The sequence below is a fragment of the Lissotriton vulgaris genome, chromosome 2_1 (genome assembly GCF_964263255.1).
Source record: "Lissotriton vulgaris chromosome 2_1, aLisVul1.2, whole genome shotgun sequence".
In the NCBI taxonomy this organism is placed as follows: Eukaryota; Metazoa; Chordata; class Amphibia; order Caudata; family Salamandridae; genus Lissotriton; species Lissotriton vulgaris.
The window spans coordinates 842,693,252-842,719,370 of NC_141687.1; the positions used below are offsets into that span (position 1 = coordinate 842,693,252).

General features: G+C 44.6%; 1 protein-coding gene across 1 annotated transcript in view; it reads right to left on the reverse strand.

The window, feature by feature from the left end:
- LOC147731271 (transient receptor potential cation channel subfamily M member 8-like) overlaps window positions 1–26,119 on the reverse strand; it is a 416,422-nt gene that overhangs the window by 217,304 nt on the left and 172,999 nt on the right. The window contains exons 7-9 of the mRNA XM_086954174.1: window positions 21,470–21,642; window positions 4,416–4,590; window positions 4,279–4,312 (exon numbers count right to left, since the gene is read on the reverse strand). Coding sequence (XP_086810300.1) covers window positions 4,279–4,312; window positions 4,416–4,590; window positions 21,470–21,642 — 382 coding nt within the window. The remainder of the gene's footprint in view (window positions 1–4,278; window positions 4,313–4,415; window positions 4,591–21,469; window positions 21,643–26,119) is intronic.

Genomic DNA, 26,119 nt, shown 5'->3' on the forward strand with positions numbered 1-26,119 from the left:
TATTGTTCGATACATACAGAATTTAAGGTTAAGTTAGTAGCTTTAGCAACCAATATTTGTATCGAAGTTACTACGTATTTATTCTTCTTTCCTTATTCTTTAATGTTTTTGTTTCATCTCATAATACAATTGTAATGGTATAGGTACATTTATTACATTTCTGCTAATGTTAAGGATAATCTTCTAGTTACCTTTATCGGTGCTGTTTTTTGTATAGTCTTTGCTTTATTATAAAACGCAATCAAATATTTTGAACACAAAAAATAAAACAGAACCAGTGCATTCTACTGTCTTTGCTTTCTGTGCCGTTCAATGGTGGCCTGTGTGCTCTTCTCAGATAAATCTCTTGCAATGATTATGTAATTGCAGGTCTGCTAATGGACACTGAGCTTTTTTTTATGGGACATCTATGGGACGGAAAAGATTTCTCAGCATCTCCATGTAAAATGTACTCAGTCACCCATAACTGAGTCCTTCTGTTCCCAAAGTTCATGTGGTATGCCTGCACTGACATGTAGTATTCACGTTGACTGCATGCTGTGTGAGTGGGTTTTTTCTGCACCGAGGTGTTGCATGTAGACAAAGATGAGGCTTCTCTACACGGGATCAGGCCATAACGTATCCCTTATATTTAGGACAGGATCAGAGACTGCATCGCAGTTTCGCCCATGCCTTGCATTCTACACTTAGTCCAGGGATGTATGTCGTTACAACGCATACTTTTACAACACATACCTTTATGACGCATTTTTTACACCCCAACATCCATTACAACGCATTCCATTACAACGCATGCCATAACAACGAATTCTTTGAAACTACCTTTACAACGCATTCCACTACAACGCATACTACATTTACAACGCATACCATTACAACGCCTACCATTACATTGCATGTATGGTATGTATTGGATAGTGTAGGGGTAAAAATTACTATTCTAACTCCAGGGGGGTGCAACAGTAGGGTAAGTGTTGGATAGTGTAGGGGTAAACATTACTATTCTAACTCCAGGGGGTGCAACAGTAGGGTAAGTATTGGATAGTATAGGGGTAAAAATTACTATTCTAACTCCAGGGGGTGCAACAGTAGGGTAAGTGTTGGATAGTGTAGGTATGCGTTGTAATGGTATGCATTGTAATGACTGCGTTGTAATGACATGCGTTGTAGTGGTATGCGTTGTAGTGACATGGGTTGTAATGGTTGCGTTGTAATGGCATGTGTTGTAATGATGTTGCGTTGTAAAAGTTTTGTTGTAAAGGTAGTGCGTTGTAAAAGTTGCGTTGTAAGTGTTGTTTCCCTTAGTCCAGCGACCTGCCTGAACACAAAATACTGACCTACAAGGGATTTGTTTCTTGGCAGGTCTCACTGCAGATCTATCCGGGGGGGGAGCAGGCCCCCACTCTGCATGTCTGATTTGCTCGAGGCCCCACCCCTCTCTTGTGGCTTCACATCCCTCTGTGCCGTTACAGACAGAATACCACACGAGCCCTTCAGTAGTCCATGTCTGCCTGCGGATCCCATTTTATTTCCCCAACTGGTGACTGTTATTCCCTACTTTATGAAGGCCCAGGAAGATGGTCAGTGAAGATTCACTCACTTTGCTTGGCTGAGGTTCTCATTTTAAATCCATCACAGCATGTTACTTGGCACTAGCTTCCAATATTTGGCCCCAATGTTTGGTGAGTATGGGCCCCCTTACACCAGAGCCATTAGTTTTTATATGTCTGGACTGTAGAAGATGATCTGTAGTACAACTGGCTAGGAGACACCTCATCAAGAGAAGGTCTCCAAAAAGTATTGCTCTCCCCAAGGCTGGGAACAAACCTAAGACTCTCAAGGAAGTCCTGGAAGAAGCAGGGCCTGTGATGCTTCATGTGTGGGGAGGTATTGACCTCTCCCAGGAGAACCACGAGTAAGCAACAGCCGACGCAAGCTTGCCTGGAAGACATCTCCAGGAACTGAAGCACACACGGCATGCTCTTCAGCTGGCTGAACCTAACTGAGAGAAACCATTTTCCCAGAAAGTTAAATACCTGGAGGGAGAATCAAGGGCTGTGAGTTTGGGGACCCGGTATCGTCATTACCTACCCTGTACAATTTCCTTTTTTGTGGGAACCTACATCTCACATTTCTGCATCTCGGCAGGCCAAGAACATATTTCCCTTTCACCCTAGATTTTGAGCTAGTATCCTCATGGTTGTGACTTTTCACCTCGATTATAAGACTGTTTGAACCAACTTTCTAGCCTTTCCAGTTATGCAGATATTGCAGCTCAAATATGCACTGGATCCTAAAATTACCTTCCAAACTCCAGGTGGCTATCGGGGGCGCAAGGAGGCTGTCAGTGGGACACAAAATAAAAATACTGAGATCTGAAGATTTCCAAGGAAAGCCAAGAACACACGAAACTTCCCCCAAAGGATCACATATTTTCATGAATGTTAATACTATTTATATTTTAGCATTTTACTATGCAGGCATTGTGAAATAGTTCGCCATCAAACCTCAGCCTCGGGAGGCTTGTCACTGGAACCACACACTACAATGGGCCAACGACTAGAAAACGAAATAATTTACTACAGGCAAGATCAGAACAGTACAGCACAGGTCAGGCCCTGTAAGTAAGGGGTGTCGAGAGGGAGCTGAGTATGGACTTCAGAGTATGGATGCGCAATGTTTTATATAGTTTTGTTACTTTACATTTTCGTTTTGGTTTATGTGTCTCCATGCATTCTGCAACCACAGCCAGTGGGCAAATAGGAATCATCGCTGTATCTCAAAACGGATATGTGTGTCTCACTTTGTTCGGATCCTTCCGGTCTGTATGGTACAAAATGTCAATAAAATATGTTGTAAAAAAAACTCAGCCCCAGAATGTGGTAGAACCATCCTAATTTAGGGGTCAATTAGGATGGTGGCCGGATCGCCACCGCCATACAGGCGGTGGCTATCCGTCCGCCATCATTGACCGTCCGCCACCTATTTCCCCCCCGCCATATTACAATGGCGAGGGGGACCGTGGCGGAGGGGAAGACCGTCCGCCGGTTTTCCGCCGCGGTCGCAAGGCGACCGCGGCGGAAAAGGTCTAATATGGTGGCGGTGTCTATCAGACACCCTCAGCCATATTATGATGGCCGGATGGAGACGCCTTTCCGTGGCGGCAATGCCCCCACGGAAAGGCATACGGACTTTGCTTTGGGGACCCATTGCGGGCCCCCAGGCAGGGCCGGACTGGCCATAGCAGGCACCGGGCGTTTCCCCGGTGGGCCGTTAGGGTGGGGGCCGGTTTTGGACCCCACTGGGGGACCATTTTTTTGTTACCGGGGGTCGGCAATATCAGCCCCCAGTAACAAAATCAGCCGAAACCGGCCCTCGCACACTGCTTTGCTGCACTTCCCCTCACCGCAGGGGGGGCTGGCTGAGCAGTGTGCCAGGGCCGGTTTCTTTTCCCAGTCCGGCCCTGCCCCCAGGGTGAAGGGGAGGGTGTGGGGGGTGCACATGGGGGGTACCTATGGTACCCCCCTGCGTTTCACAGTACAACATGGCAGGCACCGTGCGGTGCCTGTCATGTTGTGCTGTGAAACGCATACATGCATTTTTGACATTGCGACGGTCGGCCGCAATGTAAAAAATGCGGGATGCACCCGCCACTGTGGGCACGGTACCTCCGCCCTTGTGGCTGACGGTCCCTGCCCCAGACAGGATGGCGGACGGACTTTGTCCGTCCGCCATCCTAATCGACCCTTTAGTTTGTTGATCATCATTTTAACTTCCCCAGCGTTTTAAAAGGTTTTGTGCTAACTGGCTATTAAAGTTTATTGCGGCATTTTGTATTGGGATTCCAAATCTGTTGCTGTCCCCTTGGGTAAGGCATGACTGCTCGACCAAGCAACTCTTGGAGAGTTGAATGTGCAATGTAAATATGTTGGTTATGCAGCTGGAGAACAATCACACCTAAGACCATGGGACCATTGGTAAACAGAAGTACCCATGACCCTCCCCTCTCCCAATTTTCAGAACGTAGTTTGGATCTTAGATTCTGTATTCATTTTTGATGAATTGAGTTTTAATTGTTGCATCCTTGCACCACCAATATCCTCTTCAGAATATGTCTTGGACTATACTGCCCAAAAGTGGGACAAAAACATACTAAGGTGTTCATTGTGATCCTCTGCTGGGTGTGGAAAAGGTGCAGTTCGTGTTGTGCCATGACACACATCCAAGCCTTTGGCCACTTTCTACCATCAAGCTTTCAGGATACTTTCTTGCAAATACCATAGCGAGAACATTGCAGAATGGTCGGTTACTGCTACAAAACATTCAAAGCAAAGTGGATGGAACATTAAAGTAAGGTGGTGGGTTGAGTTAGGTTAGTTCCATGTTGCGCAACCATGATAGACGTCCATACTAACCTGTGGCATTTAGCTCTGAAATATATTTTTCCAAGCGTGCCCGAAGGTCTGCTTCTATGGTGGGGTGTGCATGGGAGCCATTGTCCACCAGTATTTGATGAGTGTGATTGTTGTCAAGGCAGTATAACCGGTCTCTCTGCACGTCATCAATGACATAGTGGGCAACGTAGGTCCCCTAGAAGAAAAGCAGTATGTCAAAATGTGTATCCCGCTTTGGTAAACGTGCTGAGCGTCCTGCTCTATTCTGATTGCATTTTACAGGGAGTATGTAAGTGCGTAGCTACAAATGTACCCACTGTCTAGAAATACAAATCTGAATTGAAATACTAAGTCCATTCTGTATGAACTGTCCTGATGTTTTTTCTAAATGATTGCACTTGCATTGGTATGGCTGCCCAATTGATCCAGGTTGTGTCACCCCTTCAGACAGTATTGTTTTTTTAAGGTGCAACACTGCATGCTGGGATTTTTAAGTCTAGACTGAATATCCATGACTGCCTGATGGTTCAACATGACATGTTACACATCCATAAAGATACCTTCCAGCCTAGGTGTGTCCTCTAAGGTCCTAATAACCACAAACAAGTAGGATTGGTAATCCTCCCAGCCCAAGATAATCGCAAGAACAGCCATCTTATACTGGGAGATAGCCCCCTGGGGTTCCTTTTACTACCCTTTCGATTCATAGGTGCTACAGAGAAGCCCTTCTGTGGTCGTACTGGGTAGGTAGCAGAACTGCTTGCCTCAAGTATGCTGTGGGTATGTAAAGCACCACTGTCATGCCAGAAACCACATTTTCCCAGGACAAAAAGCATAATTGCCACTCTAGAATCGACATTGACCAGATATGTTATTTTATGTGTATTTGTATGGCTAAGCGATAAGTAGGGTGCCAGTGTCAAACAAGAGCCAAACTGACATTGGTATGAAAAGCAGTATCACAATGCGACTAGACATATTTCTTTGGTTGATAAAGCATGATTAACACTCATGCCACACTCTACATTATTTTTGTTCCCACTGAGTCTGTGTCTTAGTGCTGGTGTTCTTATGTTTCAGCACTAGCGTCTGTAGGCTTCTCAGTGTCTCCCATGTCTGTATTAGTGGATATATGTCAGAGTCCCTCTTATCGTTTCCCCCTTTAAGTAATTCAGTGTCAATGTCAGCATCCCTATTTCCCCATCTACCCGCGTCAATGCCCCAGTATCAGTGTCCCAGTGTCAATCTCTCCATGTCAGCTCTTCTGTGTCACGGTTCAAGAGCAAATGGCAGCATCCTAAAGTCAATGTTGTCATGTTAGTTTCAGTGTCTCTATGGCAGTGTCTTCTTGTTCCAGTGTGTGTCTGTGTACCTAGGCTGTGTTGCTGTGGCAGTACCCCTTGGCAGTCTATTTTAGTGTCCCTGTTTTAGCATCCATGCTTGTGACCCTAAGTCTGTGCCTCCAGTTCAGTGTCTTTGTGTCATGATCCCAGTGTCAGTGCCCTAGGTCAGCGTCAACAGATCCGTACCCCAGTGTTGTCAGTGTTTCAGTGCCACTGTTCCCAAGTCCATATGCCCATGTCAGTGTCCCCGTATCAATCACCCATCACCAGTCCCTTTGCATTGGTGTCACCGCTTGAATGCTAGCACTTGTGTCAGTGCCATAGTGTCACTGTTAGTACTTCTGTGTTAGTGTCCTGCTTTCAATGTGTGTGACCCATGCCAATATCCCGATGTCACTGTGTCCATATCAACATGTCCATGTCAGTGTCCATGCCCCTGTGTCAGTGTTCAAATGTCCGTGTCCTAGTGGCAGTGTCCCACTGTCCATGCCTGCACGCCAGTGGTCTTGTCTCCTAGCGTCACTGTGCCAATGCCCCAGTGAAACACCCCATACCAGCATTAGTGTTGCTGCTCAGGTTCAGTGTCCTAGTGCCAATGTTGAAATGCATAGTTATTAATATGCTATTTTTTGTAGACCTGACCAGGCAGTAGCAGTTTCACTGATCATTTGAATATTACATAAAATGTTTGGTGTTTGATTCACAGTGCAGTGCATATCTTTAATTTTAGCTTGTATGCTGGACATATTCAGAGATGAAGGAAGTGTTAACATCAATTGAGTATTTCTTGCTGTATACCTTGACCATGACCTGCGGGCACTGCCTTTAGCCAGTTCAATTTTAAGGGAGCCCAGCTTTATTATGCCGGACCGTGGTCCTACCGGGCCCCTCCATGACTATGGCCACTGGTTTCTAAAGCCTAACATTACCTAGGAGTAGCTGGTCCTACTGACAGACATTCCTCAGGTGCTGAAGTTATATGAGGACCTTGAACCTAAGGGTTCTCTGGCTTCTCCTGCTAGTACACCCCAGGTGAGACATAGGCAGACGTTTGCAAGAATATGAGCATGCATGTTTTCCTTAGCAGAAAGTACCTAGATGGAATGAAAGACATACTTGTAACTGCCAATTTATGATATGTGGATGATGGACATATCATAAATTGGCATCCTCCCACCTCTGATACTCTGATCCAAGCAGTAATATGCTTTCTAAACACTCAGAACATACCATGATGCCACCGTACCTTTTGGGTAGCCATTGACAAGAAGTCAGAAAGGTAATCTTAATTTATCTGCAGAACATAATAAAAATTAGGAAAGCCAAAGGGAAAAACCCAACAGGGAAATCAAAAAATACGAAACTGTTCTACAGGCAATGAACAAAGAATTTGAAATACAAGGCAACAAGCAAAAACTGGAAGAGAATAAGGAAATGTGAGCATTGTCAAGGCCAATATCTACCCAGAAATAGAGACTGTATGGAAAAGGAAGTACAGACTGTAATATAGGCAGGTATGTGTGAAGTCGAAAAGTTCTTCAACCACAAACTTATTTTTCTTGCAAACTTTATGAAGTCATGAATACTGCAAAGTTAAAATACATAAAGAGAATAAATCCAGATGTCTACAAACAATCTAAATCCAAACTATATTTTAGTTGAAGAATTCATTTGCAAAAAAGTTTGTAGTTGTTGATGCAAAATTTGCAATTAATTACTATACGGATGAACTTCAAGACTCTTGACTATGAGTGACTATTTAGTAGAGGTGATGCTGGTGCTCTTCACAGTATTTTCAATGTCATTTAGTCTAAACAGGATTTATAGCATATCTTTTGTTTACTGAGCAGGAGTTACATTTCCCCAGGACTGTTGTTTGTCTCTTTTTATGTGTCCATACCATCTCTTAGATGCTGGGGCTCGTGTGGAGGTGAAGAGAATGCTTGTCAGATAGGATTTGGGGGGGAGGGAGAGAATTCGGAGTGAGGAACTGGAGAGAGAAGAGTTAATGCTGAGGATGCCTTCTAATGGATGGCATTGAGGCAGCAGCCCCCTTATTTTTGTGATGGGATTTCTGATGAATCTACCAAGCATTTTATATTATTTTGTACACTCTATGCCGCTATAGATCTATATTCATGCGGCCAATTCCTAAAGAGAGGGCTTTTAACTCGCATTTTGAAGGACTGATTTTTTTGTAGCTCTTAGAGTACCCACCAATCTGCTTTGCGGTTTTAAATTTTGTTATTCAGGCATTAAGTCTGAGAAAGAGGTACACACAATTAACTAAATTAGGCGATGTTGAGGTTGTATGATTAGTTTTTATCTGATATTTAATAGCATGTTATATCTTTTTAATACATATTGCTCAATAGGTGAATTATGTATGTATAATGAATTTAATTGGGCAATGTGTACTTTAAGATTTTACTTGATATTTAAATAGTTATTTTAAAACATGTATGTCTTTTATATTCTTGATGGTTACCAAATATATTTCTTTTATGAACTTTTATGGTTGTATTACCTATTGAATAAAGATCTATTTGAACTTGAGTGAGAAACCCAGGGCCTCTGTCCGGCTTATCCTGAAACTCTCCCTGGTTTCTGCTATCACAGAGAATGTATCAGTGAACCATGCTCACTGTCTCAGTGAGAGGGCTGCTGGTTGAGCAGTGTACCCTGTTGCAACCAGTGCCCAGGTAAACTGCGAGGACTGCAATGTTTTACCAGCAACTATAGGTCCAGATTTACGGTTGTATTGGTCGCAGTTTGTGCCGAGTATTTTTGCGACCAGTATTCAATTTTGTTTACCAATCTAAGTACTATTTTAATTCGAACAATTTTGAATTGGACTAGGTTGCAAACGGACCTACCTAATTACTATTAATTAGGTTGGTCACTTATTGCGACTCACTTTGATTGGATACATTCACAGGGATGGTGGTCCACAAGGGTCCGTAGACCTCCATGTCTGTGATTGCTTTAAACTAAAGAAACATTTTTGTTCAGAAAGCAGTCTGATTCTCTTAAAGGAAACTGATCAGATTTTAAAAAGAAACGTTTTCTTTTTTTTTTTTTTTTTTTAAATTTTTGAAAACCTTTATTGTGCATCAAAGAAGTACAAATACGGGCCCACAACCATCTGGCCGGCCACAAAACTTATGGAGCACCAATGCAAGCAATACGGCGACACAGTAATACCCCATCATCCTAGACAAGCATTGAAGAGTTACACAGTAATTGCTGTAATACCGTGTCCCAGAATCAGTGAAGGTTAATTTTAAGGTTTTTATGCGACTATTAAAATCAAATCGTACTTTTTCTGAATCATAAAAGAAGAAGAAACAAAGAAGAAGAATCCATGTGGGAGGAGCATGACGTTAGCTACAATTCACCACGCAGGAAATCAACCCAACCGTCAAGTCCCACCCAGGCAGCATGGCAGCAAGATGTATATCCAGCAAAATAACAATCCTAACGGCCCACCCAGTGTCCGCCGCCACCTATCCCCTAGTAACCTAGACATGGACCCAGACAAAAAGGAGAAAATCAACAATAAGAATAAAATAAGGCACCATAGAAACTATAACTAGAAACTAACTTCTAACCCCCCACCCTACACGCATGCAGAGGCTACGGCCTGCCCCCCCCCCCAGCAGTGTGTCTGTCGCCCAATAAACCCGAAATATAGCGAGAAAGAAAAGAAAGGAAGAAGAAAAAGAAAAAGGTGTAACATCCAGATATAGAGAGGGAGAAAAGGACACCCTAATCGTCGACTCTCAAAAACAAACAAGACAGGAGGAGGATCAATTCTAGGCAGTCCCGGTCCCCTCCAGCCACAAGTACATCTTCCACCCCAAGTTCAAATTAATCAGCAAGCAATGATGCAGATACAGGAGTGAAATGTCAATTTGCAGCGTGTGAGTAAACTGGACGCAAAAAAACAGTCCCAAACCCGGCTCAACCAGCCAAGAAGCCGATAATAAAGGAAGCAGCCTAGCCCTGGCCCGATCGTGGATACATCCCCAAATACGCTCCCCGAGAGAGGCCCGTCCACTGTGAAACAAAGAGACAATATGGCCACAGAAAGAATGAGAGTGACTTAGGAACACAAAATGGCAGTCGAGAGTCACCATAAAATCCATCGACCGTAGTAGGGAGTTCCTCAGGGATACTCGGAGAGTACGAGTTCTTTGATGACAAAGTCGGAGGACACGAAACAGGAGCCGTCGACAGGGCCAGTGATGTCATGTACAGGTCCCAAGGCACTCGCGATGATAAATCCAACAATGTAGCACACTCCGGTGAAAGGGGAACAAAGTATCCCAGGCGGGGTTGTCAGACGGGCGGTCTCGGGCGCCAATAGAGTTGGAAGCGGGCACATCCGTCCAGCGGGCAGAAGGAAGCACTGTATCCCCACGAAACGCAGGCGGAGGCGAATGAAGGCTTCGCTGGGTCCAAACGTTGCATCACTGCCGCAGCGCAGACGCCATGTCGTCCAGTTTTCCTCCCAGTACGTGGTAGCCATGGTGCATGTCAGCTCGGAAGTCGCACAGGGCAATCAGGATAGTTCCGAGAGAAAGTGGTGGCTGTAGCCCCTGCTTCTCACTTCCCAGGGAAGGTGCTTGAGAATCGGACCCTAACACAGGCGGGGCAGCACAAACCACTGGCAGGGACGGGCGCTCTCCCCCACAACACGAAGCGCCAAACAAAGCCATTACGGCGAAATTCCGGGGCAATCACCAGGATGAGTGTGGCACAAGCGGGCGTCCAGCCAAGGCTTCAATAGCACCAAATACAGTGCCAATAAGGCACACGTCGCTGAGAATTGCCCTGCAGCAGACCAGTGTAGTGAGACAGGGAATCAGGCAGCCGTTGCCGAGCAAACATGGCCGAGCGACCCTCGTCGCATATCGTCAGCCCCAAACAAAGGATCCGTTCCGGAAGGGCGCCGCATCGCAGCAAGCACTCACATATCACCGCCTGCGATGAGTCTTTACAGGCAGCGCAGCACGGGTAGTGCCTCACGAGGACTGTACCGGCGCTCGGGTCTTCAGCGCCGAACGAATAGTCTGGCCGCCAGTAGTTCTCCGGGGCACGGCAGAGAGCGACTGTGCAGGCGGGGTCCAGGGCTGCAAACAGTTCCGCAGCTATCTCCGGCCGCCGGGCAGGTCGAGAGTCCGGGAAAGCACCGCTGAAATCAGCGCCGCGTCACGCACAATCCGCTGCCAAATTTCACCAGGATAGAGGTCAGGATGTCGGTGCGGCGGAGAAAGGCTTGTGGAGCCGGGAGCCTACAGGTCTGCTCCGGTCGCCATCTTGGCTCCTCCCCCCGTTTTCTTTTTTTTAACGTTTCTTTGATATTTTACCTTCTTAATAGTCACCCATAAACAGATATCTGAAGTGTCACCCTAATAGGCATTAAAGGCAAATTTAAAAAACAATATTTTGCAAGAGAATTTGCAGCAACCAAAAATTCGTTTCTCTGAGATTGTTTGAGGAAATCTGGATTTTTTTCCTCTCAATTTCTTTTAACTTGCCTCCCCCTACAGAAACGTTTTCAACAAATCAGAAATTAGAACCCCCTTCCCTTTGCAAATGACTTGCCACCGCAACTTGGGAATCAGTAACTTTTCAATGGTTTGCAATCTGAATTTCAGTCACACACCATTGATACATCAAGTACCAATCCAACATTTGGAATGGATGCCCAACACACCCTTCCAAATACTGAATCTGTGTATAGCCGAAAACCTATTTTAGGAGTTGCTAAAACGTTTCTGACTCCTAAAATGGTTTTGGTAGCTAGCCAAACAATTGTTTGAGGTCACAAACTGTGAATCAGAGTGTTTGCGAACAGGAAATAGTTTTGACTGATGGAGAATGAAGAATGCGTGAGCTGTGTGGGAGATGTGTGAGGTTAGCCATTACAAGGGCAAATCCTATCATAAAGCTTTCAGGGATACTAGCACTTACACAGGCTTAGTGCTCCTGTATATATACACTGCCTGTTCCAGTATTCATTGAAGTATAAACTAGAAATTCATATGTACACCCTGACAGAATTATTCTCACCGTGAATGTCTCGGTTAGATTTCAGGATGAAATATATTTTTGATTGAACTCAAATCTAGTTAATTAGACTAGTTTATAAAAAGTGAAATCCTACTGTATAGGGCTTAAAGTTACCAAAAGCGAATCATGTAGTATAAGCTAATCAAATTAAAAAGATGTAAATAGAGTGGGATTAATCAGTCTTCGACCTGTGGATTCTTGTTAAGGGTTAATTAACAAAGGAAGGTATTACACCCACTAAAGAAGTGCACAGCATTTCATTTCCAACTCATGGTTCACAATTAGTACAATTTTTGCAATTATGTCTTTGCCGGTCTTTCATAATTACATTTTGGAAGAGTGATTTTAACATATGCAAAGCGGAGAAACTACGTACCCATAAAATTGTGACCAGCTGGTATGAATAGTAGCTAAATAAACAAAAATAGAGAGAACCAAACTCTATCTACTCTACGGCTTGTACCAGATAGTGCTAAGGATTCTCGACTCGGGGGGGGGGGGGGTGGGGGGTCCTGCCTTCTAATTCTCCTTGACCTTTCTGTAGCCTTTGACACTATCAATCACAACACCCTCCTCAACATTCTTCAACAGAGAATGGGCATGGAGGGCACTGTGCTTAAATGGTTTGCGTCCTTCCTCTCTGATAGATCCCAAATGATCATAATAGCGAACAGTCTTTCATCTCCTGTGGCGGTAGGTCAGGGTGTTCCTCAAGGCTCTATACTTGCACCCACATTGTTCAATCTCTATTTAGAACCACTAGGAAATCTCCTAAGTAAATCCGGGATCCACTATCATCTCTATGCAGACGACACTCAAATCTACCTCAAAGTTGCCTCCACTCACGATCTCTCTATCCTAATCTCTACTCTCGACTCCATTTAAAACTGGATGTTTACTCATCAACTGATTCTGAATCCCTCCAAAACTGAATTCCTCCTCTTCTCCTCCTCAATCTCTCCTCCCCCGGTACAATCATGGATGGAACAGTTGAATCTACTTAACACTAAACCCATCATTGCCGACAGCGCAAAATCCCTTGGTGTCATACTCGACAAAAAACTAAATCTAATCCCCCACATCAATTCCATTGCAAAATCTGCTCGATACCACCTGCGCCTTCTTTGGGGAATCCGTTGCTTCTTCCCGGAGCTTATAACCCTGGTGCAATCGCTGGTCCTCTCCAGACTTGACTACTGCAATTCTCTTCTTACTGGCCTCCCCAAATCCCACTTGTCCCCCCTTGAATCTGTTTTCCATTCAGCAGCTCATTTCATTTATGGTGCCAAATGAAGCGACCACATCACACTGATGTTATCCACCCTCCGCTGGCTTCCCATCGAGGCTAGAGCTATCTACAAGACTGCTTGTTCCACCCACAAAGCCTTGCACTTCTCCTCTCCTAGCTACCTGGTGAATAAACTGAAACTTTCTGGAGGATCTAGACCATCACGTAATGCGGAAACCTCCCACTTTCAAGAAGGAAAGAACGATGGCCCAATCCTTTTCAGGCAACGCAGTGAGAATCTGGAACTCCCTTCCGCCGCAGCTCCGGACCACCGCCTCCTCCCAGGCCTTCAAAACGGACCTCGAAGTTCTCCTCCTCCAAAGACACCGCCAAAAGTAATCCACGTCCACTCTATTATCTGAAGGAAGACCTCCTTTTACTGAAAATTCTATTCTCCTTGACTATGGAAGTGCCTTCCCAGTGTGTTCTTGTGGTTGGAGTGTTTAACATTCACTGCTGTTTTATCCTTGTACTTGTGTTTGGTACTTTTTAGGTTTCGACCTGGCCGTAGCACCTGTGAAGCAGGTGCTCCGCCCAGGGCGAAATCTAATGATCCTTCACTATGGGGCTTCGTCCCGCCTCTGTCTTCCATTGGCTAGCTCTATAAATGGAGGCTAGCCATTGGAAGAGATTGGCTGTCAATCATTCTTTCCCCTCGGAACGCGATTCGGGGGCGTTTCCGTGTCTTTTTTTAAGTCCCGCCCACTCCTCTTCCCATTGGCTGGAATTTTACCTTCCAGCCAATGGGAAGGGGAGAGCACGAAAAACACGCCCCCGCCCTGTGCTGTGCTTTCCGAGCAGCGTCTACCGAGGACATGAGGTAAGCCTCTGCCCCCCTGTTTGTGCCGTTGTTTCTTGCCTCTGACTCCCTATTTGTGCACCCCTTCCCTCCGCCCACAGCTCTCCTTTGTCCCGCTCTAGCCCCCCCTCCTCTCTACCCATGTATTCTTTGCCGTGCTGCATGCTCGTGATGTATACTAACGGACACACTGACGGCCCAAATTTGCTCCTACTGGGTGTCGGAGCCTCATGGTGTGCGGGGGAATCCTCTTGTGCAGTGATCTGTCCAGCCTGCGCCACGAAATCGGCCGCGGCAGCTGGAGAATCATACAGCCATGAAAAAACAAAATGGCGGCCCGGCGTTAGATCCTGGCGTATCTCCCGACTCCCGGCACCGTGATTAATTGGCCGAGCCTGGCTGCACACCGCTGGGACTGGATTGGCCGATTATCCTGTTGACGCCGGAGGAGAACGGGCGTCTTGACCGGACCTTGGCGCATCCCCGCCTGAATAACCTTCTGCCGGATGCCGCCGCTGAAGTGGGGGGGACGAGTGGACCGACGGCTGCCCTGACTATTACCACTGCGGGGTGGTGTGGTGAGTGGCGTGTAACCCTGCTGGGCTTTCTGGCCGTGCTGGACGCGGCGCTGCCGGGAGACTGCTTCCTTCCCCGCCCCCCCCCCCCTCCGTTATCCTGGCTGCATTCCCCCGTCTTGCCCCCTACCCCGATAGTGATGCGGGCTGGCCGGGGTGACAGAGAAGCGCTGCAGTGACAATCCTAGGCTGGCGACCTGATTAATATCCCAGAGTTTCCCTCAGCTGCTGGCTTTGTGTAAGGGGTGAGGGGACTGATTTCAGGATCCTGCACATGGTGGGCCCGAATTTCTCATTGCCGGCTGGCGGGAGGTGGTCGGGCAGAGTGCCCTGCGGCCCGGGATGACTGCCACTTTGGCTGGAGGGGAGACGGAAGATCCAGCACTAGCTTTGCCCAGGGCTCCCACCAGGCAGTACAACAACTGGGATCAACAGTATTAACCTCCCCGACCATCACCAGTGGGACACCCCTCCTCATCCGCTGGGCGCCTACCGCACTGCTACATATCTACCCAGGCTGCTCTCTCTGCCCCTGCTGAATGGGCACCTTCTCACAGCAGACTGACCACGGCGGTATTTTCGACTAGACGGGGCGCTGCAGTGGTGATGTCCCCCTGCGCTGGGCGGTCTGGTGGCACTGCCTCCTGAGTGTTCTTGCCCCCCAGCGACTTGCGCCCAGCCTAGGGCCCCCATCCTCTTGTGTGTTGCGGCCTGAGGGACTTGAGGCAGCCCTCGGTGGAAAACAACTACTCATCGCTAAGCTGCACCCGTGCTCCAGTGCCTCACTTGGAGCAATGGTCCTGTTATCTGTAATGGAAATAGCATCTCTTAGAGGCAGAGTAGCTCTAGCTTCTTTCCGTCTCTCTCTGGTTAAGTAAAAGCTGCTTTCCCACCTCTTGCCTACACGGAGGACTAAAGCAAGTCTGAGTGCAACATAGCTGGATAAATAAAATAAAGACAGTTTTTTAGGTCGGAGCCCACCAGACCGTGTGCTGGCTTCTTGTGGACATGCTGAAAACGATCCTAGAAGTGCACTTTTCCCATTGCAAAACACTGCCTTTTTGTTTTGTCATTCACTTTTCCTTACTTTTTGTTCGCTGGCGCAATGTATTAGCTGGGCCAGCCTGTATTTGTCCCTCCCTTGGACCCTTCTGATTGGCTGCTTCTATGCGTGCGCCAGTGTCTGCTTTTCAGGTTTTCTTTTTTCCTTTTTGTGAAGCACTCCATGAGAGTGCATGTGTGTCCACCTGTTGTCTGTCGTGTACTTTTCTCCCCACTGCTTTCCTCGGTTTCCAGTGTGCTTTTATTTTTCAACTCTGCTTATCCCCCACCTGCCCTCCATGCTATTTCCCCTACCTGTCCTTCTGTTCTGATTATTTTACTCCTCTGTCCTTCTTTCACGTCTCACTGCCAAAATATATATTTATTTTTTAAAGCCTATTGGCTTTGCCAATGCTTGTTATTGCTTGCTCCCGTCCCTCTCCCTTTCCATTTTGCTATCGTTGCTGCTTTTCCCTACTCCTCCCGCCTCCTTGTTCGTTATTGTTGCTTGCCTTGTAACTTCGACCCCTCCCCTGTTGTTGTGGCTTACCTGTCCATCTTCCCCACAGACACCCTGTTGCGTTCCCACGCCCTTCATTACATTACCTTGTTACTAGCCCTCGTCCCTCATGCTCCCTATAGCATTGTTGCTTGTACTGCTCTGTTATTTGCCCCCTCCCTTCCCACCAGAAACAAAGCCATAGGATGCAGCCAGTGCTGGCTGTGTCATGAAATTTCTTTCTCCAAAATTTCACACATGCTGCACAGCACCCACACTGCTTCATATGGCTAAAAAACACTTTCCAAGCCAATAGCAAATTCATTTGTGTCTTTTGTTGTTTATTGGTTGATGATATGTGCATGATTTATTTGTGTGTAACGGGTTCACATCTTCGTCTGATTACTATGACGCTATGACACTGCTATTGATCTCTGTGGGTAGCTCCACCTGAAGCATTTGGCTGGGGATGGCAACGGCAGGGAGTTGCTCCAGCAGCAGCAGTACTTTAGATTGGAGGTAGTAGCGACTGGTGGCGGTGGATGCAACAGGTTGCTCTAGGATCCTCTGACGTGTTTTGAGCCACTGCCATTGGTTAATTAGTGCCAGTGTTTGCCAATGATCGGCACCGTTGCTTATTTCTAAACACTGACAATTATTTAGAACAGTAAACCACAAGGCGACGCTGTCTCTCTATTTTTTAGCAAACCAATGCTATGTACTATAAAAACATAAATAGAAATAGCACTTTGGGGCCTTTCCTAAAGCTCGGGGCGACCATGTCAGCTTCTGTAAGTAATGCTGCCACAGTAATACAGACACTGGCATTTGGAGGAGCTGTGGTTAATGCCAGCTGCAGTGGCAGACCTCTGGCCCTAGGACTTTTATTTTTACAAATGAAACTGGGGTCTCTGCAATATTTGTGATGCAAATTAAAGGCTTCAAATTATGATGTTCACAATAACCAACACCCTCACATAAGAACATGCTTAAAACGATCCCTACAAATGAAAAGTGATTGTAAGATAACTGATCGATAATATGCTTTTCGGGCATAATTCCAGCCAGAGGAACACAGTGTGTGAGTGAAAGAGTGGTAATTGCACTGCTTTTAGCAAAATTGAAACATCACTGTTTTTCCATTTTATGCAAACTGCAAGGACTTCCCGTCCATGCTGGCCCTGGAGGGTGCGTCCCAACGGGGGGAGGGGAGGGGGGGCTGTGTGTGTCTGTGGCTCTGTGTATGTGTGTGTGTGTGTGTGTGTGTGTGTGGCTCTGCGTCTAGCTCTGCAGGTATGGATGTGTGTGGGACTCTGTGGGTCTGTGTGTTTGTGTGTGGCATTTGCGAGAGATTAAGCTATTGGTTTTGTAAATGACAGTGCCATTTATTTATCTGTTTTGAAAATCAACACATAAATAAAAATTTTGTCATTTACAATGCCAATAGGTCTAACTTTTTCAAAGGCGAAACCGTTGCATTGTAAATGCTTGTTTGTAACTTGCACATACCACTTTTCCCTTGTAACACACAGTATGCTACCACTCACATGTTGTTTGCCTTTGACTCTTGCACAAGTGCCACCATTGCCTACGTTACGTTTATTCTTGTGCCTGAGTGTCTAGCATATTTTGCAGTATTACACCTCTAATTGTACTTTGTTTTCTCTTGTAATCTGCACACTTGTCACTTGTTCCTCCTGTGCACTTTTTGCTACCTCATGTATTTTGTTTGCTCACAATTGTCACTTTTACCTCATGTAACTTAACGTCTGCTTTTGTAATCTGTTCACGTGTAATGTTCTCCTCATGTATGAGTTCTGTTCCTTTTGTGAAGCGCTCTGACGCCTTCTGGTAAGGTCCGCGCTATATAAAAACGCATAAATAAATAAATAAAGTATAATGAGAAAGGCTCTTCCTGTTCTGAGCTGTTAGCTGATGGAACGTGTCAGTGATGTAAACTAAGGGCAGAGTGCAGAGAGAGCACCTCTGCATTCTGGAACCTCAACCGGTCTTCAACATGTCCCTTTGGAAGAGTGAGAGACAGGCTGCACTTCCACAAAATCTTGTAATGCAAAGTTTTTTGCCTGTAAGCAAAGTATTAAAATGTAAAACTTTGCAAAGCTTTATGGGCCAAATGTTCACATAACCCTCAATATAGCCCTTCCCGTTCCTGTGCAAGCAGCTCTCTTATATGATGCATTATTAAGGGGTAAGGGACAGACTAATTTGCATATAGCCAGGTTCTGAGCTGGGATGGTGCAGTGAGCTAAAAAAACGGTGTTGGATTAAGCCCTGATCTCTTGACTGGGTGAGAGTATTCTGCTTAATTCAGAATCTCTGTCCATCACCACCCCCTGTTGTTTAATTATTTTGTCCACCATAAGCGTGGAAGGGTATACTCAGACGTGAGTCCCTAGCTCATTGCACCATCAGGATTCAAGCAAGCCGGGCCGAAGACGGCTGATATGCCAGAAACCGGTCCCCGGTAGCTTGTTTCCTTCCCAGTGAAAGAATTGGCTTGGTAGTTTTGGTTTGCCCTGTTCCCATGATACACTGGGCCAGGGACAGACTAATTTGCATATAGCCAGGTTCTGAGCTGGGATGGTGCAGTGAGCTAAAAAACGGTGTTGGATTAAGCCCTGATCTCTTGACTGGGTGAGAGTATTCTGCTTAATTCAGAAACTCTGTCCATCACCACCCCCTGTTGTTTAATTATTTTGTCCACCATAAGCGTGGAAGGGTATACTCAGACGTGAGTCCCTAGCTCATTGCACCATCAGGATTCAAGAAAGCCGGGCCGAAGATGGCTGAAATGCCAGAAACCGGTCCCCGGTAGCTTGTTTCCTTCCCAGTGAAAGAATTGGCTTGGTAGTTTGGTTTGCCCTGTTCCCATGATACACTGGGCCAGGGACAGACTAATTTGCATATAGCCAGGTTCTGAGCTGGGATGGTGCAGTGAGCTAAATAACGGTGTTGGATTAAGCCCTGATCTCTTGACAGGGTGAAAGTATTCTGCTTAATTCAGAAACTCTGTCCATCACCACCCCCTGTTGTTTAATTATTTTGTCCACCATAAGCGTGGAAGGGTATACTCAGACGTGAGTCCCTAGCTCATTGCACCATCAGGATTCAAGCAAGCCGGGCCGAAGACGGCTGAAATGCCAGAAACCGGTCCCCGGTAGCTTGTTTCCTTCCCAGTGAAAGAATTGGCTTGGTAGTTTGGTTTGCCCTGTTCCCATGATACACTGGGCCAGGGACAGACTAATTTGCATATAGCCAGGTTCTGAGCTGGGATGGTACAGTGAGCTAAAAAACGGTGTTGGATTAAGCCCTTATCTCTTGACTGGGTGAGAGTATTCTGCTTAATTCAGAAACTCTGTCCATCACCACCCCCTGTTGTTTAATTATTTTGTCCACCATAAGCGTGGAAGGGTATACTCAGACGTGAGTCCCTAGCTCATTGCACCATCAGGATTCAAGCAAGCCGGGCAGAAGACAGCTGAAATGCCAGAAACCGGTCCCCGGTAGCTTGTTTCCTTCCCAGTGAAAGAATTGCCTTGGTAGTTTGGTTTACCCTGTTCCCATGATACACTGGGCCAGGGACAGACTAATTTGCATATAGCCAGGTTCTGAGCTGGGATGGTGCAGTGAGCTAAAAAACGGTGTTGGATTAAGCCCTGATCTCTTGACTGGGTGAGAGTATTCTGCTTAATTCAGAAACTCTGTCCATCACCACCCCCTGTTGTTTAATTATTTTGTCCACCATAAGCGTGGAAGGGTATACTCAGACGTGAGTCCCTAGCTCATTGCACCATCAGGATTCAAGCAAGCCGGGCCGAAGACGGCTGAAATGCCAGAAACCGGTCCCCGGTAGCTTGTTTCCTTCCCAGTGAAAGAATTGGCTTGGTAGTTTGGTTTGCCCTGTTCCCATGATACACTGGGCCAGGGACAGACTAATTTGCATATAGCCAGGTTCTGAGCTGGGATGGTGCAGTGAGCTAAAAAACGGTGTTGGATTAAGCCCTGATCTCTTGACTGGGTGAGAGTATTCTGCTTAATTCAGAAACTCTGTCCATCACCACCCCCTGTTGTTTAATTATGCATTATTAAGGGGTGCCAAATAATTCCAACTAAGGGGTCAATTACGTTGTCGTCAGGAAAGGATCTGATTCCGTCGAATCCAATTCTGAACCCACCTTCTGGACCTACTCGGACATCTTTGCCAACGAGCGATTACGATGGTTGGGAAGCATTCGAACTCCCTGACTGGGTTCCAAAAGACAATGGATGTAACTGAGTCGGTCAGAGCCGAATCGTAGCAGTCTACGATTAGGATTCAGACAGCCTTTCCGAATCGGTTGTTCTGAATTGAATCAGCTGTCAGAATCCGAATTTGGAGGCCCGCAGAAGGCCCCACTTCACCTGGGGCCTTACCAATGGGTTACATAGGGGTACCCATGGGACCCTCTTTATAACCATGCACTGTGTAGCAGGCACCATGGGGTGCCCGCCACAGGGTGCACTATTTTCCCCAACCACCCCTTTTTTATTGGGGGCCTGTGTTCTTTTTCAGAACACAGGCTCCCGTTGAAGTCAATGGGAGTCCGACCAAAACGTTTCCGAAAGCATCGGATGCATCCAAATCACTCGGTCGGACTCCCCCAATCCGAGTTGTTCGGAAAGCATTCAGGAACCGATTCAGCCGGAATGCTTTCCTGACGACTTCATAATTGACCTCAAAGTGGCAGAAGCAGGCATGCCATATGAAGAAAAGAAGATGGCCTATGATTAGGAAAATAAAGAGGTTAGTAACAATCAAAAGTTAAACAGTTAAAATAGTATAATAATAAAAAGGCAGATATTAGTGCATTCTGCCCCTTTCTTGCCAGTATCAATTACCATCTATTGCTTAACTGGTGAACCTGCTCTAAATCCCCCATCTGTGTTTTAAATATGCACAAAAGACACATTATTTGAGTATGTTTTGTCCTTTCTGAACAAAGAACCAAAGTCGAATAGAAATAAAAAAACTTGAAGCTTGAAACCTAAGCCCAAATCGAGCAGTGGTATAGATCTGATATCTGGCCATAATGCGACAAACGGAAGATCAGGTATTACTTGGTAATCATGTTTCCTGATCTATGACTGACTCTTACTAAAAGGAGTAATTTCAATGAACAATTTCCTTTAAAAAGCATTTTTGGTATAGCAGTTTTTCTCCGAAGCAGCATATACTAATACTGCTAAGAAGTAGAATAAAAGTGTTCTTTTGGACACCCTACAGCTCTTATGTAGGTTGACAATCCTCAGACTTACCCTTAATCTAAAAGTTACCAGTAACAATATTCAAAGGCCATGTTATCAAGTTTGAAATCACATTCATGCCTAGGACCTTCCTAGACAATCTGAGCCCTGGGGGTCAATAGTGTCCAGCTGTAGGGATAGAACATACTTTGGTACTTTGGTGGTGAACCAGGCTGTCTCTGTTGCTGATCATTCCCCAGGCTGCGATACCAATAGCAATCATGTTCTCCTCGGACTTTTGGCTAATTGTGTTGTCCCTCACCAATTCACCAATGTATTTCATCAGTCCAAAGTGTGTGCCACCGGTGAAGATCCAGGCACCTGGAGGCAGAAAAAGAAAGTCAGGAGTGAGGGATTAGGGGTACCAAAGAATCAAACAAAAATGAGAGAGTTACCCTAGTAGGATCAAAAGGGACTGGGTAAACTGATATTTTAAATAGAAATGTATTTTGACACATGGGGAATAATCTTTTATTCATACCAAGGAATCAATGCAACACAGAGTGTCATGTTTCTCTGGGGCCATCTGGTGATCATGGTCTATGTTCAGGTCTCCATTGCATTTGTATCGTAAAGATGTTGAGAAAGAGATTCTCAATGAAAGACTGAATAAATTAACAGGTTGCTGAGTGGATGACTGGGCCCATAATGCCCAGGTGACTGGATGTATAAAAAGATGGTTGCATTGTCAGGTGAATAGAGGGTAAGATGTTTAAACTATTTGCTATTTTACTTCATTGGAGTTATTTCTAAAGTGCAGAGCAAACCACCCACAAGTTACAAAGTGCTTTATATAGGGCAGTGATTGGCTTTGCATTGTACAGTGATTGGTCATGGACATGTGCTGGATAAAGCACATGAAACAGTGTTTACAAAATCTTGCTATAGACAAGAAAGGGGAAGTACTACAAAATGGAGACCTACTTCCAGCATGGCAAGATACCATACCCTGTGAATTAAGGGGTTAGGAATGAGAGAGAAGGTGAAGGCAAAGTGTAGAGTTTTGTATTCCTTCTAGTCTCAGACACAATGAGATTGTCATAGAGGTCGGGAGTGCATAAAGAGAATACTGGTCTACTTGTCTTTTCTTGCCTTAGTGATCTTAAGCCTCATGAATTCAGTGCTGAGAGTGAAACAAGTAATTCAATAGAGAATGACTTGCAGCAATATGGTGCAGTTTGATGGTAGGCATTGCCTTGCATGTTTTGAAATTGCCTTGAACTTCAACTGAACTGAAGGGAAAAACCAGTGCAGGTTCTGAGGGATGGGGCGGATGTGATCAATTTCTATTGACCCCTGATTAAGTAGCATGCAGCATAGAAGATGACCTTCAGGTGGTGAGGGTGGATTTCGAGAGACCAGAGATAAGAACATTGCTTCTGTCAATGTGTGAAAGGACGAGGGTTTGAATCGAGGGTTAGAGGATATGGGTTAGAAGGACTGTGATTTGTTTCTTGCTGTGTCCTTTTAATTAGAGTCTAATGGGCACATTAGGATGGCGTAAAAAGGGACCGCCCGCCATAAGGGCGGGGGTCCCGGGTGTGCCATTAGGATGCGCCCACCAAAGTGGCGGACGCATCCTGCATCCCTAACATTGTGGCGGGCAGTGCACTCAGCACCGAACACCACAATGCCAGGGAGGCATGTTGTGCACTTCCATGTACAACATGGCAAGCACCGCACAGTGCCTGCCATGTTGTTCATGGAACTGCAGGGGAGTACCATAGGTACCCCCCATGTGCACCCCCTAACCCCCGGAGTCCCTGGGGGCCCGCAATGGGCCCCCCAAGAAAATTCTGCATGCCAGTTTATGTGGCAGCAATGCTGCCACGGAAAGGCATCTGTAAACCCACATTGTAATATGGCTGGCGGTGGGTTTCAGGAACCTTTTCCGTCCTTGTCGACATGTTGATCAGGTGGAAAAGCGGCGGACGGTCTTTCCGTCCGCCGCGGACCACCCAGCCATTATAATATGGTGAGGGTCATTTCTACATGGATGGCCGGCGAATCGCCCCCACCGGGCCGGCGGTGGCCACCGCCGGGCCAGCGGGGGCGATCCGCCCGCCATCCGAATGGGGCCCCAGGAGTGATATAAAAGCACAGGCACTGACAGCCTGCTCAAAGGGAGGAATAGAATTGTTCCAGATGCATATTATTGAGCAATGTTGTATTTGGAGCTGGGGTTTGAGGGTATTAAATAAAATTCTGCTTTGGTAGGGTTGAATAGTATCACCAACATCTAGGACTGGGTGGTGTATAGGAATCTTCCAAGGCGGTGAACATCAGCATGTGATAACACTTGGAAGTATAGCTGTGTATCATCTGCTTTATGGTGGATGATGATGTATTTTTCAGCAAATAGACATTGCAGAGGTTACATCTAGAGCTTAAACATCACCAAAAAATGAATGAATCCCTGAGGGACAAGTATTGTGGGTGTCTAGCGGAGTTCATCTGGACATACTACTATACATGCAAGAAAAGAGGTGAGACCACTGAGAAGTGTTCTAGTGATGCCTATTTGGAACAATATTGTTGAGAACGACTAGGTAACTGGCAGTGTAAAAGAATATTTTAGAAAGGAGTTGCTTCTTTGGTTTGCAATCTCTTTATTTCTGTGGGTAGGAGCATAAATTAGATAATGGTTATAAGTTTCGTCTTGGAGTGGAAAAGTACTTGCTCTTTCGAGTAGCTTGCAAAGGAATAAGTTGATAATTGGCAAGATTGTGCAAGTCAAGGAAGGATTTGGCATGTTTTCAGATACAATGAGGAGGTGCCAGTGTGTAGTGAGTCATTAGTCTGGTGAGTTGTTTGTGCAGGAAGTGGGAGGGGTTTGGTGAAGGTGGACAGTATGTCATCATATAGGAGCCAAATCACAAAAGTATTAATGAGTACAGGAACTAGTACTACATTATTACTCTTCTAAGTGCTCCTACATGCCTTTGCAAATCATTCCCAAAATGTCCAACTCCCCATTTGTAAAAATGCAAAGAGGGCACAGAACTTCCTGTTTAACCTAATCGTATATGAATATTCCCAGAATACTCCAATTTAAATCCGTTTTTAGATATTTTGAGTCAATGCACTAGGGCGTATAACAGTTTGCAAAACAGTACTACTGGAGTACTAGTTTGCGTACATCTACATGTGTAAGCTTTCTCTTAAACTTTTGAGTACCTTTACTGCTTCGGACTATTCACCATTTCGTTGTGCAAACTTATGCAAAAGTGTAGACTTCCCTGTCTCCAACCCTGTAACACGAGTTGGAGCCAAATTTACAAGTGTACAGTTACTACAGCCAAAAAGGAGCAGTACTGAGTCCAGCAATACACATGGCTAATCACTAATACTACAACACCAACAGAAAGTAATGGAGGCAGGGATTTAAAATAGAACCCCAGAGGTCAATAATGTTAAATTACAATAATATAAATATTATAATAACTACATAAAAGTTTTTTTGTTTTTTTGAAAGTTGTATATAGCGCAAACTCAACCAGAAGGTAATGGAGTGCTTTACATGAGCACCAGTTACATTACACAAGGAAATATTCTGGTTTTTTTAGACATGGGGAGATTAAGTGATTTGCCCAGAATCACAGGATATTGAACCAGTGCTGAGAATCAAACCTGGTTCCACAGTTCTAAATTTGGCAGCTCTGACCATTATGCCACATCTCTTAGTTTTTACCAATAAATATTTTTAATGATTAAGTATTTAATCATTTTAATTTATAAATACATGTAAGTTTATGCTTTTGTGAGAAAAAATGTCAATGCAATTCAATTGATTCTATTAATGTTTTGTAATTGTTAATACATAATAAGTATATACAAATGTTTTACTTAATGTGAGATTTAACTTAATTCGTTAAAAAGTGTTTAATTTAATATATTTAAATGAATGTAAAAGGTATGTAAAAAATAAGTTATTAGTTTAGTTACTATTAGTAACTTTTCCCATATATTCAGAGTTACAGAGAAAAAAGTGTTAAAGATTATTAAACATTCAAAAAAAGAAAAAATATTACATTCAAAATACTTATGTTAAATAATTGTATATCTTTTTTAAAAGAATATAGAAAACAATACATCATTATTAACATAAATTAAATTTGAAATGTAAATATTTTTAAAATATTAAATGAATCTTAATTTAATTAATTTTGAATCATAAAAAAATCACACCAAAAGTAAAAAACCTTTTTTATTATGTATTTAAAATTGTTCCACATGCTGTACACAATTTATTAATATGAATTTAATTATACATTTAGGGAAAATATGTTATTGTTTATAATATAAAGATAGACATAGAACTATCAACACACATAAAATAATACAAAAGTCATAACTAATTATGTACAAGAAATATTTCGACAATCATATCAATGCAAACTTAAATAGTAATGTTGTCCGTCTATCTCAAAAGAGTTCAAATAATAAGCACAAATTATAAAGGGCCTCTAGAATGTCAAGTGAGCTAAATATTGAATATAAATATAATTCTTTAGAATTAACAACATAAGTCAAGAGTTGTCTACATTTTAGGAGAAAGACACTAGTGATTTTTTAGGGTATGAAGCAATGTAAATTGTCCATGTCTAAGATATATCATTCAGTCCCACCAAGCATGAATAAATAACAGATTTATATTCTTACAATCAGAAGAAATTGCCTCAGTTGCCAAAGAAGTAAGAAAATCAAATAATTTCTTATGATCATTAGGAGAAGGATATACAAGGGCATGAGATTTAGAAATAATAAACTTAAATAAAATGTGTATATTGACATGAAA